Here is a 15,968-nt window from a genome sequence, read left to right on the forward strand (position 1 = left end):
AGAAGCTATATGTTCTCCAAACACTTGATTCTAATTCATTTGGGATTTTGGACTCAATTATTTTGCACTACTGTGGTCGTTTTTTAGAGTGAGTTAAGATGACTTGAAATGCACATATTACATGTTTATGGTGACACACAGGCCTCTTACTGGGCAAACCTAGCTAACTAGTGAGATGTTACAGGGGAGGTTCAATCATTCTTAGAGCCATTTTGCAAGCTATTGACTTCCGTGTTGTTCTTTTTGTTAACAAACTCTTCAGTCTCTTATAAAGTAGTTGCTTGTGCTGATACTTTCTCTTGAGCATACTTCATATTTAAAGTCTCAAAATTTGTATCTTAAGTTGAAAGCGAGCATATTTTCAGGCACTCAGTAATGCTGAGAGCTAATTTGAGTACAAATTTGTATTTGGAGACCAAGTGAAAAAATCCGAAGAGCAAACTATAATGAATGGTTTGTATCTTAACTATGGACGTATCAAGTATAGTTCTGTTCCTGTTGTAGTTAATGGAAGTAGGGTTGTGTAATCATGTGAAAGTTTTCCTTTAAAGGATAGAAGTATTTGGTGGAGGGAGGAGGTAGAAGAGAATTAGCAGTAGAGAGGGGCTTGTCACATGTTTGTTTTCAAAGTTGCTGTGCTCATTTGGAACTAGTCTAAGTCCTCTAGGTAACTGCCAATCAGACTTCCTTAAAATTCTCTCCAAAGTTCCTGGACTTCCCTCTGGTACATTTTATGGTGTTTATTTTTCCTTATTCCAAGGGACCTGGGCTCCTGGTGGAAAGTGATGGAATAATCTCTGCTCGGCACCTGCCCTGTTGAGGGAGCACCCCTAATACAGCTTGCCTGGGAGACAGTTTGTGAAATAATGCAGTAACATGTTTGCAGTAGTATGCCTTTTCTCTTATTTTCCATTGTTAAATTAAGTGAAATTATTGAATTAGACTGTAAAAGAAGGCTTGGGTTAGTGTCTCTTCCTCAGTCATTGCAGAGAAATTTGTGTCTGGAATTCTAAACACTAATAGCTGCTACTTGTAAAGCTCCAACTTGTGTTAATTGGTGGTGTGGGTTGGTAGATGATCGTGTGTAATATGGGGTTGAAATATGCATTTGCTGTTGAATCAAAAGTACACCTGTTTTATTTCTCCATAGAAAATGGTTGCTGAACTTTAACCACAAATAAGCCAATGTTTTTGAAAGCATTTCTGTAGGAAACTTAATTCAGATTACAAGCTAACATATCTATTGTAAATAAAATCAAATATAAAGATTCTGCTACTTTTGTGATTTACTAATATAATGATTATTCTTTAATTGATTCTTAACATCTTGTCTGCACTTTTATTCTTGCTTGGGAGCTCAGATGATTCAAAATGTTGTTATATATTGAATTAAAACATTGTTTCATAGAATCAGAACAGTAGAACTGGATGAGACCTCAAGGGGTTATCGAGTCCATTCCTCGGCTCTCGCGGCAGGGCCAAGTACCACCTAGGCCATCCCTGATGTTTGTGTAACCTGCTCTTAAATATTCCTAGTGATGAGATTCCACAACCTTCCTAGGCAACTTATTCTAATGTTTAACCACCCTGGCAGGAAGTTTTTCCTAATACTCAACCTAAACCTGCCTTGCTGAAGTTTAAGCTTCTTGTCCTATCCTGAGAGGCTAAGAAGAACAATTTTTCTTCCTGCTCCTTGTAACACTTTTTGGTACTTGTAAACTGTTAGTGTCCCTTTCCAGTCTTCTCTTTTCTGAACTAAACAAGCCCAGTTCTTTCAGTCTTCCCTTTACTCATTTCCAGTATGTGTTTCAGTGACCATACACTTTGTAGACAGGAAACAAAGTTTAATTTTGCCTTTGAATGCTGTAAACATTCTTATAATTAGTGTGGGGTGTTCTAAGAGACACCTGATGTTCACTGGAAAGTGATATTGCCTTGCCTAAATATATTTAAAATAGCCAGTGGTGTGTGGAAGCGAAAAAAAAAACTTCTTGTAATGTAGTTTAGTAGTAATACCACCTAATGACCCATGTTCCCTCTAGTTTTTAAATTCATGTGCAGAATAATTTTTTGTGCACTGAGGCACAAGTGGATGTGCACCAACAGTAGAAGTACAAGCTGCCCATTGTGGGCACTCTGCTAATCAGTTGTGCAACATTTTACTCTCTCCTGGGTGGCCACCCGAGCACTCAGCTTACAGGAGACACTGGTAATGACCCTGTTACGCTAAAAGTTGTGAGAACATATTTGCCTTGTTCTACACAGTCAGATGCTGAACTCTGACACTTCGTCAGCCAGACTTGAGCTACATGCTAAATTCTTACTTTTTTTACTAGAAATTACTGTACTTATAGATTTTATTTGTAACTAAATTGACTGCATTCTAGTAACTGTGGATGAATTGTTTAATTAAATTAATTTTATAAGCTGTATTAGGAGCATGTTTCACAAATGCATAATTCATATGTATTTGTTTTTGCCTGAGAACTGTAAAACTGATTTTTAATATTAAAAAGGAAATTGTAGAAGACACACCTGTTAAAGTACAGTTGCCTCTGTATATCCCCAGATCACTCAGAGCTATGCTTGTGCCTGCAATATAGTACAATACTGAAAATTTGGTGCCAGTGCCTCTAATTGCAGAAGTATCTGTTATGAAATTTTAATGATTTGTACTGTTTTCCTCTATAGACGGAATATTATTTAAAGCTATGCTATAATAGACTTAGGTTTTGTCTGGCCAATTTTTCTTTTAATTACTGGTTATAACTTTAAAATCCCCTTGAAATCACTTCTTTAATTGTATTGGGGACTTCCTTTAAGATCAGACAATATCTTATGGAAATAACTCTGTAGTAGTTTTAAATCCTGCAATCCTAACTTGTTGGGGACAGATGGAGGGGATGGAGTGGTTACTAAGGATATATGCGTAAAAGCAGGAGTTTTTACCCTATACACGTGACGTTGTAATTCCTTCTGTGATTATCACAGTTACCTTAACATGTATGTGCAAGATCATTTAGGGTAAGACCGTGTGCTACAAATCAGTGTTCTGGCAAGAACACCTTAGAGGGAGTCTGAAAGTCCTAAAGAATTCTGTCTTTAGCCTCCTAAGGTACATGGTTTTTGTTTTTGTTTTTTGTTTTTTGTGTTTTTTTTTTAACCAGAGCGTTAGCTCTGCCAGTCATAGGCAGTGTTGGGGAAAGTTTCCGGTACATTTTTGTCCAGAAAAAAGTCTGGTTATCTGTTCAGCAGGCTGTCTGAATCTGACCCTTATTGAAGATACTGATTGAAGTGGAACACAAACAGCTGAACCAAGTGAACAAAACTCCAGCTTTTATACAAATATTCATAGGACTACAAGAGAAATTGAAAAATTTTTTCTTTCACAGAGCATTAACATGTCATGTCCTTGTAGAATGTTCAAATTCTGGATCTAGCTAACTTTTTTGAAGAGTTAAAACATTGGCTTATTATTGAGCACTTCTGAAATACAATAAAATTCCCAAGCTACATTTCATGTAGAATCTTTGTGGCTGATAATGTATTCAGGCTTTAGTGTGTCTTCATTGTGCATTCAGAGCTCTTTTGGGTTAGAGGCTATGCAGTGGATATAATGGAGTTCAGAGCTTTCTGTTGGGGAGAACTACAAGTTATTAAATGTTAAAATGAATTAGAAAATTAACACTTTGCATATGCTTTTCTTCTTGTCCAGACCAGTATGTTTTGGAAATTTGATCTTCACTCATCATCCCACATAGACACACTTCTAGAAAGAGAAGATGTAACGCTGAAGGAACTGATGGACGAGGAGGATGTTTTGCAGGAATGCAAAGCACAGAATCGCAAACTTATAGAGTTTCTGTTGAAATCAGAATGTCTGGAAGATTTAGTTTCATTTATTATAGAAGAACCACCTCAAGATATGGATGAAAAGATCAGATACAAGTAGGAAAATACTGCTTATCTGTGAGATTGGGGATGGGTAGAGAGATGAGAAAACAAACATTGGATAGAGGTGCATCAGTATATAATTCCTGTAGGCCAGTCTGTAGTGACCCTGGTATGCACTTAAAGGTGCTCTCTTCTGCGTTGTAGAGTCTTGCATTTTCAGGGTATGTTGTGCTACTTACCACCATTATTCCCATTAATGTTTATTAGAGCTGTTCAATTGCAGTTAGCTCACATGATTAATTCAAACAAGCACAAACAATTAATCACAACTTTTATCACACTGTTAATATAATATCAATTGAAATTATAATAAAATATCTTAGATCCTTTTTACATTGTCAGCTATATTGATTTCAATTGCAACCAAGAATACAAAGTGTACAGTGCTCACTTTATATTTTTAATACAAATATTTGCAGTGTAGAAAAGAAATAGTATTTTTTGAGTTCATCTCATACAAGTACTGTAGTATAGTGTCTTTTTCATGGTTACATAATTGCACTCAAAAACAAAGCAATGTAAAGCTTTAGCGCCTACAGGTCCACTCAGGCCTACTTCTTATTCAGCCTATTTCTTGTCAGCTAAGGCAAACAAGTTTGCATTTATGAGAGATAGTGTTGCTTGTTAGCGTCTTCTGAAAGTGAGAACAGGTATTTGCCTGGCACTTTTGTAGCAAGTATTACAAGGTATTTACATGCTAGATATGCTAAACATTCACATTCTCCTTTGTACTTCGGCCATCGCTACAGAGGATCTGCTTCCATATTGCTAACTCTCATTAACATATTAAATGTATCTGAACTTCTTGGGCAAAGAATTCTGTGTCTCTTGCTCTGTTTTATCTGCATTCTGCGATATATTTTTAAGGTTGCAGCAATCTCGGATGATGACCTTACACATCTTGCAGTCTAAAATACATTTTGTTGCGAACTTGACAAAATGCGGAGAATGTACCAGTGTGAGATTTATAAAGATAACTACAGCATTCAGTCTAGGATTTAGAAATCTGTAATGCCTCCCAGAATCTGACAGGGATGAGGTGTGGAGGGAGCGTGCTTTTAGAAGTCTTCAAAAAAACAGCACTGCAAAGCAGAAACTACAGAAGCCAAACCACCAATGAATAAATAAATAAATCTGCCTTCTGCTGGTGACCTCTGACGTAGCTGATGAAAATGAACGTGCATAGTTCCACACTACTTTGGATTGCTGTTGAGCAGAGCCCTTCATGAGCATGGATGCATATACTCTGGAAGAGTAGTTGAAGCATGAAGTGGAATGAATTTTTAGTGCATTTGGCATGTAAATATCTTTCATTGCTGGCTACAAGAATGCCATGCAAACACCTGCTCTCACTTTCAGGTGACCGTATAAACAAGCAGGCACCATTATCTCTTGAAAATGTAAACAAATTTTATTTGAGCAATTGGCTGAACAAGAAGTAGAACTGAGTGGACTTGTAGGCTCTAAGACAGTGGTGGGCAGCTTGCAGCCCATGGGCAGCATGCTGCCCATTGGGGTGCCCACAAGACATTTTGTTTGCCATTGTCTATGCACAGGATTGCTAGCTTCAGCTGACTTTTCATCTGTAGTTTGTTTTTTTCCTTACCAGTATCACAAAAGTGACACACACTTAAACCAAGGGCACGTGAAATGAGGTGCATGGTGATTGCACACAATGTTGTGAGACCCATGTGCCCTCTCTGTGTGCAATCTGTGTACTGCTACAGTTCAATGGGCACATCCCACAAATCTAGGTATACAAGTGCAGTTAGCAAAACTACCTTGTCCTAGGAGACCATCTTTGTTGCAACAATCTTCCAGCTCACTGAGATGAAGGAGAGCCGCTCCTGGCCCACTCACTAGGCTAGGTTGCATCTCACTGCTGTAAGCGTTTACAGTTTTATTTTTAATGCAATTTTTCGTACGTAATTGTATATTAAGTTCAACTTTCATGATAAATTATTGTACTTGATATTTTAATTGAAATCAGTATTTGCAAGTATAGACAACATCCACAAATATTGAAAAACAAGAAGTCTTGTGGCACCTTATAGACTAACAGGTATTTTGGAGCACAAGCTTTCATGGACAAAGACCTGGTTCATCAGATGCATGAGTTGGGGTTGCAGAAGAGGGCATAACTACATGGGCTTGTGAAAAGGAGGGAGTTCCAGTCAGCTCTGGCCCTCCTCTTGACAAGGTCAGTTCAGTCATCGAGAATGTGGCCCATTATCAGCAGTTAATGTGGAGCTGTGCACATCGAGAGGAGAAATCAGATTAATTCAGTCAGGGAGGATGTGGCCTATTATCAGCCAATGTGGAGGTGTGAACATCAAGAGGGGAAACTGCTTTTGTAATTGGCCAGCCCCTCCCAGTCTCTGTTCAGTCCTGATGGCGTGGGAACCAGTTCCTGCAGCAAACCTCGGCGCCAGCTCAGCTCACATATCCACACCAGCGATATCATCATGGGACCTAACCACATCAACCACACCACCAGGGGCTCTTTCACCTGCACCTCTCCTAATACGATATGTGCTGTCATGTGCCAACAATGCTTAATTTCAATTTATATTGGCCAGACTGGACATTTTCTACATAAAGGATAAAGGGACACAAATTGGACATCAGGAATGGTAACATACAAAAATCAGTAGGAGCACACTTCAGTCTCCCTGGACACTCAGTAACATTTAAAAGTAGCCATCCTACAAAAAACACGCACACACAAACAAAAATAACCCTAAACAGACTCCAGAGAGAAACTGCAGTGCTGCAATTCATTTGCAAGCTTGACACCATCCGCCAAGGATTGAACAGAGACTGGGACTCTGCTCTTGATGTTCACACCTTCACATTAGCTGCTGCTGATAGGCTACATCCTCCCTGACTGAACTGACCTGATTTCTCCTCTCTTGATACTCACAACTCCACATTAACTACTGATAATGGGCCCCATCCTTTGTGACTGAAGTGACCCTTGTCAGTTCTGGCTTTCCTCTTGACTGGAATTCCCCACCTTTTTATAAGCCCATTTATTTAAACCCTCCTCTGCAACCCCCGACTCATGCATCTGACAAAGTGGATCTTTGCCTGCGAGAGCTCAGGTTCCAAAATATCTGTTAGTCTACCAGATGCTACAAAACTTCTTGCTGTTTTTGAAGATGCGGACTAACTTGTCTACCTCTCTGACAAATATTGAAGTAAATGATATTGTGTTATTTAGCATTACAGTATTTTAATTGCTTGACATCCCTAATACTTATACATTTGATATGGTGAAGCTTCCCTCGTGCTCTGAAAACTGTCCCTCAATTGATTTGGTGCTTAGTGGGAGAAAGGGAGCATTGAAGTGATGATCTCATTTGACTGTCTTGAAAGCCTCCCTCCTTTTTGCATCATTAGAAATAGTGATATTAATTTGGTGATGTATTTCCCACAAAACCTGATCAAACACTTGTACCCATTTAGTTTAATGTCTAGTGAAGACAGCTGTGGATGAGTGGTAGAGATTCTGTTACCTCTCGAATGTGCTTAATACAGGTTGGGCATCCCTGTTCTGGCATCCTTGGGACCTGCTTGGTCCTGGAGGAAGGAGTTTGCCAGAGCAGGGGAGCTCCATCTCCATTCCTTCTGACTCCAGGCCAGCTTCTTGACTCTCAGCTGCTGGGGCTCTCTGATCCATGGGATCTCTGGAGCAGAGAGGAATGTTCAACCTGTATCTAATTATGCACTTTCTGTGTGGAGATGGTATAATCATTGGCTTATACTTCAGCTATGTCTAAGAATTGTTTTTCATGAGTTTGAAAAAAGGGTTCAGACTTTTCATTATCTATCTTTGCTCCAGTTATCCAAGTAGCTTAGGCTATTTCAGTGCACTCTATGTGGAGCTGCACCTCAAGTCCACTTGAAAACTAAGTGGTATAATGTGGCTGCCATCTTAATAAGCAGTATTTCAAACAAAGTGTGTGTTATGTTAGGCCTCCATACTTTGCTGTGGCTTCTAGTTAAGTTTTGGGTCAAGATTAAGGTATGTTGAACTAAAGTCATAAACGGTTGAGTAACTGAGATGCTGCCCCACAGCTCTTATTGTGTAATATAGATGCAGTTAAAAAGTACATGTGCAAACCATTGGTTTGTTTACATATATAAAAGCACTTTAGAGGTGTTTTTAAGAGAAATACATGTAAGTGTATGAATGCACAGGACGGGGTTTGCATACCTTTGCTGACAAAGAAAGATACAGGGAAATTGTCATATTGCTTCAGAAGACAAAGTGGATAAACCCTTCCATTATTGTGCATATTGTAGCATTTTAGATTAAAGCTATCAAAAAACTGTCTTACTACATCTGTTTCTAACTTAGCATGAAGCAATACTACTTTGATTTTTTTAGGGTTTGTGAGAGATTCTGCTGTCTGAATTAGGATGAATCTGATGAAGTAGGTTTTTTTCTACAAAAGCTTATTCTGAAATAAATCTGTTAAATCTGTAAGATGACATAGGACTCCTTGTTTTTGTAATTACAGTTTAACACTGCTACCCCCTATGAAAATTTTTAGATCAGAATATTTATATTTAGACTGAATTACCCAACTCTGTACAAATCGACATCCTTATTATTTTCTATATCTGTCTACCAAGCCCACCAAATTGCTTCATTTTTGATTCCATATTTTACTGTGTAATATTTGTTTTATGAGTGATGGTGTCCTTTTCTAGGTATCCAAACATATCTTGTGAGCTTCTTACGTCAGATGTCTCGCAGATCAATGATAGACTGGGAGAAGAAGAGTCCTTACTTGTGAAACTGTACAGCTTCCTATTAAATGAATCCCCCCTCAACCCTTTATTGGCCAGTTTCTTCAGCAAGGTGCTAAGTATTCTTATCAGCAGAAAACCGGAGCAGGTAAATATTTAGAAGTTCTACGGTTTGTGCCAAGTGCTTCAATAGCTGTAATAATTGAGCTGCACTCCTCTGTAGGGCTACCACTTTAAAAGATTGTAGCTAAATCAAACAACCAGATGAAGTTTTTTCATAACAATTGAAAGATTTCAGTAGAGATGAACATTTAAAGAATATTAACAAAATCTGGCAACTCTGTCTTATCTTGTTCTAACTTTCTTACAACAGTTATTGGTCAGAAACTCTTACGTGGTACAATCTCTTTAAAAAGTGTTTGAAAAATATCTTCACTTTGCCTCTTTTCAATAAGATTAATCCCCTTATATTCAAATCCATTCTCTCCAATATAGATGACTAGACGATTTACCCAGCAATAGTCAGGTCCTGAACTCTGTTTTATTGGGAAACTAAAATTAATTGAAGCATGTAGATTTTCAGTCTTTGCTCTGAGGTGGAGGTGGAGATGAGGGGTTCGGTATGCAGGCTGCAAGGAGGAGAGAGGGACTTTCTCAGCCCTTTCTCACTTAAGCAGCCTGGGGCCAGGTGAGAAGTTATTGTCTGTGACAGCTGCATCTCCAGCAGGCACAGCCAGGGAAGGGGTGCCTATTCTATGGCTATGCCAGGTCCAGGTTTATCTTTCCCTTGCACTCCCCAGCCAGACTGAGGAATGCAGCAAACTGCACCTTCGCCTTGTTCTCTTATGAAAGGAAGTAAGAGTGTGTGTGTGTGAGAGAGAGAGAGAGAGAGCTCCCTGCCCTCCCTAAAGGCTGCCTGGGGGGCGCCTTGGGGCTGGGACAGTCCTGGATTCGGGGTAGGGGGTACCTGCAACCAGCCCCTTTCATCTGGCTGGTGGTTTTCTCTTTTCTGTATAGTTTTATGAGAAGCAGTCCTATTTCCCTGGCACAATCAAACCCTTGCCTTGCTTAGTTATGATAAGAGGAAGTTGTATACCAAATTAGGAGGTCCTAGCTCAGTGATCAGCAACCTTTCCAAGGCAGAGTGCTGAAATTTGACCTTTTGAACTTTATGTATGGTGGAGTGCTGGTGATGCTACTTATAACAGCTTCATTAATAAATAAATAAAGATGCAGAGCTTTACCATTTAGGTGGTGGGTCATAGCATTAGCTGGTCTTTTAATTCACAGGCAGCAGGGCTTCGAGCAAGCTTCTGGTTTCATGGAGGAGGAGGGGCAGGGCTGAGCTCCTGCCTTGTGTGCCGATAAAAATCTGCTGGTTCTTCGAGTCTCCCCGTGGGTGCTCCACGTTAGGTGTTGGGCTCTCCCCGGCGCTGCAGGTTGGATCTTCCAAGCAGTTTCTGCCGGACCACGCATGCACCGGTGCGTGCTGCTCCCTTGCGCACTCCTGGCCACGTGCGCGATCCGGTCCCCGCCAGTTCCTCTTTAACCGCCATCGGCTGCAGATGGAATCCGCTCAGGCTACGGCCAGAGTTAGTGTATTTAACGTTTTTAATTGTTTTAAAGTTTCTTCAGTCTTAGATTAAGTTAATCGACTGTTTTCAAAAAAAGAAAGAAAAAACAAAGAAAGGAAAGGAATTCAAAGCTTCCAATCGTAGTAACAAGCGGAGCACCGGAGGCCAGGAGCCTAGGGCCATTAGCCCTTCTGCCGCGGCAGGCTTTATCCGAGAGGGGAACAAGCACAGAGAAGGTGCTAAGTACCCTATTAACAACTCAAAGACTCACCACAATGTCCTCTTCAGGATTCAAGAAGTGTGAGTCGTGCCGCGGGGCGATGCTAGCGTCTGATGGGCACAGTCAGTGTATAAGGTGCTTGGGGGAATCCCATGTCACTCAGAAATGTTCCTTCTGCGCCAGGTTAACAGCCAGAGCAAGGAAGGACAGGGAAATGCGGCTGAAAATGCTGCTGTTCAACAAGGCCCTCCAGCCAGACGTGCCGGAGCGGCCGCAGCAGGAGGGACCCTCCGGGGCCCATAAAAGGAAAGCCGCATCCCTAACCCCATCAGCGCAAAAACGAAGGAAAATCTCCCCAACCCGATCCCTGTAACAGCGAGCGGGACGGGTGGAGCGCACAGCCCCCAGCCGCAGCTACAGCTGATCGGAGGCGGTGCGGAGACGCATGTGGCGGAGGTTCAGCCTCCGATGATCAAGCAGCCGCCCCGCACCGCGGGCAGGGCGGCGGCCAAGCAAGCGCCGGAACTGGCGGCACTGCAGGCAGCGGCACCGACCCCCCGGGGAACCGGTGGCGCAGAGCGCACAGGCACACAGCCTGCAGGCACCGGGGGAGACCGCCCGCACGGCACCGCTGAGGAGCGTGCCGAGCGCGGTGCAGACTACGGGGCCGAGATCCCCGACGCGGCAGGGCGCGGAGCCACCCCCACAGGGGAGGGGAAAGGCAGCACAGAAAACACGGCACCGCAGTCCCTCTCCATACAGGGCTTCAGAGCTGCTTTCTCTGAGCCCTCCGCTCGTGCTGCGGACTCCAACGAGAAGGCAGGGGTCACCCCTAGCCTATCTGGAGCCCCCATCTCCATTCCTACAGCCAGCCTCCCCATGCCTTGGACCACCTTCGCCCTTCTTGGGCTTCGAGCCACTTGAGTACTATCGCAAATCAGTCTCTCCAGCGTCCCAGGTCTCCAGAAGATCTCGCTCCCCCAGACGTAGGGGGTATGCACCAAGGGAGTGGTCCAGGTCACCATCCCAGGAGCAGTGCCTGTGTTGCCATGGTCGCCCCATCATGCGGGGCATAGACACCATAGGCATACTATCAGGGACAGATCCCCACAGACGGTTCCGTATCCCAGAGGGCAATCGCAAACGGGGACAGAGACTCAGATATCTCAGGGGGAGTTGGTTCTGGAACCCCGGGATTTTCCCTCGCAAGCTTCTAGCGAGCGGCTGTACCACCGTCAACAGGACCCGGAGGGGTCCAGAGAGGCGTACCCTAGCAGTTCCTCGTTGTCCTCCCCGGATGAGGCTACGGCCCTGGGGGACGTCCATCCTCCGGACGATCTCAAACAGTTCCAAGAGCTGTTTAAAAGGGTGGCCTTCACGCAAGGCATCCAGACAGCAGAGGTGCAAGAGAAGCACCATAAGCTCCTTAAAAATCTGAGACCTCCGGCCTCCTCTAAAATAGCCATACCGCTTGACGAAGCAATCTTGGAGTCCACCACCACGATATGGCAGACCCCTGCGACTATTCCGCCTGTCCATAAGAGAGTGGACAAGAAATACTTCGTGCCGGCAAAGGGCATGGAGTTCCTATTCAGCCACCTGCAACCAAAATCTCTGGTGGTAGAATCGTCTCAGCAGAGATCAAAAACGTCTCAGTTCAAAACGGGGAACAGACAAAGATGCCAAGAAACTGGAGCTGTTTGTCTGAAAGGTCTACTCCTCCTCCACCCTACTGTTGAGAGTGGCGAATTACGCAGTGCATCTAGCGAACCACAATTTTGACAACTACTCTAGGTTAACCTCCCTCATGGACTCGCTTCCAGAGGACAAGAAACTGGTGCTCAAGGCTATCGTGCAAGAAGGCTACGCGGCCTCGAGGACGGGAGTTCAGATCGCCCTGGATATTGCGGACACAGCAGCACGCTCCACAGCTACGGCAGTGGTGATGCGAAGGGAGTCCTGGCTCCAAACCTCGGGTATACCGAGGGATCTGCAGGCGAAGATCGTCGATCTCCCCTTCGACACGCAGAAGCTGTTCGCTGAATCAACTGACTCGGTCCTTCATTCCAGTAAAGACTCAAGAGCCACTCCTTAGGACCGTAGGGATCTACACCCCTCCATACAGAAAGAAAAAGTACTACCCTCAACAAAGACGGTACCAGTACCAGCAACAGCGTCCCCAGTACCACAGGGGTTACGAGCAAGGGCGACATCAACAACACCAGCAGTACAGAACTGCCAGGCGACGTTCCCAACAGAGCCGTGCGTCCTCGGGGCAGGGCCAAAGGCCACAAGTTTGACACACAGATCCAGGGTTCGCCATCACTACCATCGCACAAGGTCATCCGAAGCGGTTATTCCACCATCGCCTCTGACCATTCTACGACCAGTGGCAAAGGATCACCACAGACAAATGGGTGCTGGAGATCACAGCCACGGGGTATGCCATCCCCTTCCAGTCGCTCCCACCGCCACGACCTCCACCCAGGCCCCACCTCCAGGATGCCTCCCACGAAGCGAGACTCAAGCAGGAGGTAGACCATCTTATGCTCATAGGGGCAGTGGAAAGAGTGCCGGAGCAACTGCAAGGGAAAGGGTTCTACTCGAGGTACTTCCTCACGGAGAAAAAGACAGGAGGCTGGAGGCCCATCTTAGATCTTCGATGCCTCAACCGGTACCTGCGCAAGCAACACTTTCGGATGATCACAATCGCCTCCATCCTTACGGCACTGGACGATGGAGATTGGTTCGCAGCCCTCGACTTACAAGACGCGTATTTTCACATAACTATCCATCCAGCTCACTGACGATTCCTCCGGTTCGTGGTAGGCAAAGAACATTTTCAGTACAAGGTCCTACCGTTTGGCCTCTCCTCGGCCCCCAGAGTCTTCACCAAGACCTTGGCAGTGGTGTCAGCCTACCTGCACAGACAGGGGGTATTTATATTCCCGTATCTGGACGACTGCCTACTCAAAGGGGCCTCGAAGGAGGAGGTACTACGCATGATATGCGTCACAGCAGGCACGTTCTCTTCACTTGGCCTGGTTATCAATCTGGCAAAATCAAAGATAGACCCCACACAGGACATAGAGTTCGTAGGGGCACGCATAAACTCTATTACAGCGAGAATGTATCTACCAGAGACACGCTCTCAGGCCATCGGCTCCCTCGTGCAAGTCATCACCTTCAGCCCTACGGTGCTGGTTCTGACGTGCTTACAGCTGCTGGGCCACATGGCAGCGGCGACGTTCATAGTACAGAACGCCAGGTTACACATGCGCAGCATGCAGCACTGGCTGGCGAGCGTATACAAACCGGCAGCACACACCGTTCACAGGGTGGTGTCACCCACGACAGAGGTGCGCAGATCCCTGCAATGGTGGGTAAACCCCAAGAACATGCTAACAGGGGTACCCTTCCACCAACCACAAATATCGGTTTTTCTTACTACAGATGCCTCCCACATGGGTGAAGAGGTGACGCAAGGACTGTGGTCCTCCACGGAACAGTCACTGCACATAAATATACTGGAGCTCAGAGCAGTGTTCAACGCCTGCAGACACTTTCGAGACCATATACAAGGCAAAGTAGTTGGGATCAGTACAGACAATACCTCCACCATGTTTTATATAAATCGGCAGGGAGGAGCTCGGTCCCGTGCCTTATGTGTGGAAGCAGTCCGGTTGTGGAACTGGTGCATCGCCAACAATATAACCTTGAAAGCCTTGTACTTACCAGGCGCTCACAATGTGAAGGCAGACCAGCTGAGCAGGCGCTTCGCACTCACTCACGAGTAGCAGATCCGTTCCGATCTGCTACGACCGATTTTTCACGCATGGGGCTTTCCCCAGATAGACCTGTTTGCCACTTAACACAACAAGAAGTGCCCACGATTCTGCTCCAGGGCAGGACTGGGACGGGGGTCCTTGGGGGACGCATTCACGATCTCGTGGAGGGGCCCCCTGCTTTACGCTTTTCCTCTCACAGTGCTGATCCACAAAGTCTTGCAGAAAGCCAGGAGAGAAGGAGCCCGAATGATCCTGATAGTCCCAACGTGGGATTGACAGCAATGGTTCCCCCTACTCCTGCGCATGTCGGACCGTCAACCGATGCCCCTCCCGGTGGCGCAGGAACTGCTCACGCAAGCCCAGGGGTCCATAGTGCATCCACACCCCCAAGGCCTGCGACTACAAGCGTGGTTAATCCATGGCTCAGCTCCCTAGAGAGCACATGTACGTTGGAAGTGCAACAAGTCCTAGAAAGTAGCAGGAGGACTTCCACCAGGAAGACCTACAAGCAGAAATGGACTCGCTTCATGGCATGGTGTTCTACCAAACAGTTAGCCCCCCTTTCGGTGCCTATACTTGTAATATTAGAGTATTTACTGGACCTCAAGAGAGGAGGACTCTCCCTATCCTCGTTAAAGGTCCACCTTGCTGCCATTTCGGCGTTCAGACACAAAGAGGAAGCGCACACGGTGTTCGCCCATCCCATGGTTACTAGGTTCCTCAAAGGGTTGGTAAACCTATACCCCCCTCGGAAACCGCTTCCACCTTCGTGGAACTTGGACCTGGTGCTTAGTGTGCTAACGGGACCACTGTTCGAGCCTTTAGCCACGGTTTCCCTCCGCCTCCTTATGATAAAGACTACCTTCCTTCTCGCAATCACGTCAGCTCGCAGGGTGAGCGAGCTTGCGGCAGTTATGGCAACGCCACCCTGCACTGTTTTTTTCCAAGGAGGCGGTAACCATACGGCTGCATCCAGCCTTTGTTCCTAAAGTTTCTTCTGAGTTTCATATTAACGAACCTATTGTTTTACCCTCGTTTTATCCAAAGCCTCATAACTCTAACAAAGAGGTGCGCCTACACCTCCTGGACGTGAGGAGGGCGCTAGCATTCTATATAGACAGGACCAAGTCCTTCTGGAAAACAGATAGACTCCTAGTCTCTCTCGCTCCCAAATCGAAAGGAGAAGGTCTCTCTTCACAGAGAATCTCGAAGCACATCGTATCCTGCATAAAAATGTGCTACGAACTCAAAAAGACTCCTTTACTGGCCACGCCCAGGGCTCACTCCACTAGGGCGGTGGCGGCATCAACAGCCTATTTCAAGGGCGTTGCGCTAAAAGACGTTTGCAGAGCGGTGACCCGGTCATCCTATGACACCTTCACCAAGCCCTACGCCCATCACAGGGTATTCCAAGAGGATACCCAGCTCTCGACAGCGGTCCTCTCGGGGACAAGCTGCACATGATCCGATTACCCACCTCCTATTTTGGGTTACTGCTGGGTAGTCACCTAACGTGGAGCACCCACGGGGACACTCGAAGAAGAAAGAGAAGTTACTCACTGTAGTAACGGTGGTTCTTCGAGATGTGTCCCTGTGGGTGCTCCACCACTCGCCCATCCTCCCTGCTTCGGATCTCTGTTTAGTGTTTTGCAGGAGCATCCGAGGCGGTTGGTC

At 45.1% G+C, this 15,968-nt stretch overlaps 1 protein-coding gene across 8 annotated transcripts in view; it reads left to right on the forward strand.

The window, feature by feature from the left end:
* The window catches only part of PPP6R3 (protein phosphatase 6 regulatory subunit 3), a 140,646-nt gene that overhangs the window by 46,051 nt on the left and 78,627 nt on the right, over positions 1 to 15,968 (forward strand). For 4 of the 8 annotated variants that reach the window (XM_074997921.1, XM_074997926.1, XM_074997927.1 and 1 more), the window contains 3 exons: positions 761 to 888; positions 3,716 to 3,948; positions 8,674 to 8,860. The exons of 2 other annotated variants lie outside the window; for them this stretch is intronic. In XM_074997921.1, the coding sequence (XP_074854022.1) occupies positions 877 to 888; positions 3,716 to 3,948; positions 8,674 to 8,860 (432 nt within the window). In that variant the 5' untranslated portion in view covers positions 761 to 876. The remainder of the gene's footprint in view (positions 1 to 760; positions 889 to 3,715; positions 3,949 to 8,673; positions 8,861 to 15,968) is intronic. 2 more of the 8 variants (XM_074997924.1, XM_074997925.1) reach the window with 1 other exon arrangement.

The sequence above is a fragment of the Carettochelys insculpta genome, chromosome 6, assembly GCF_033958435.1.
Source record: "Carettochelys insculpta isolate YL-2023 chromosome 6, ASM3395843v1, whole genome shotgun sequence".
In the NCBI taxonomy this organism is placed as follows: domain Eukaryota; kingdom Metazoa; phylum Chordata; order Testudines; family Carettochelyidae; genus Carettochelys; species Carettochelys insculpta.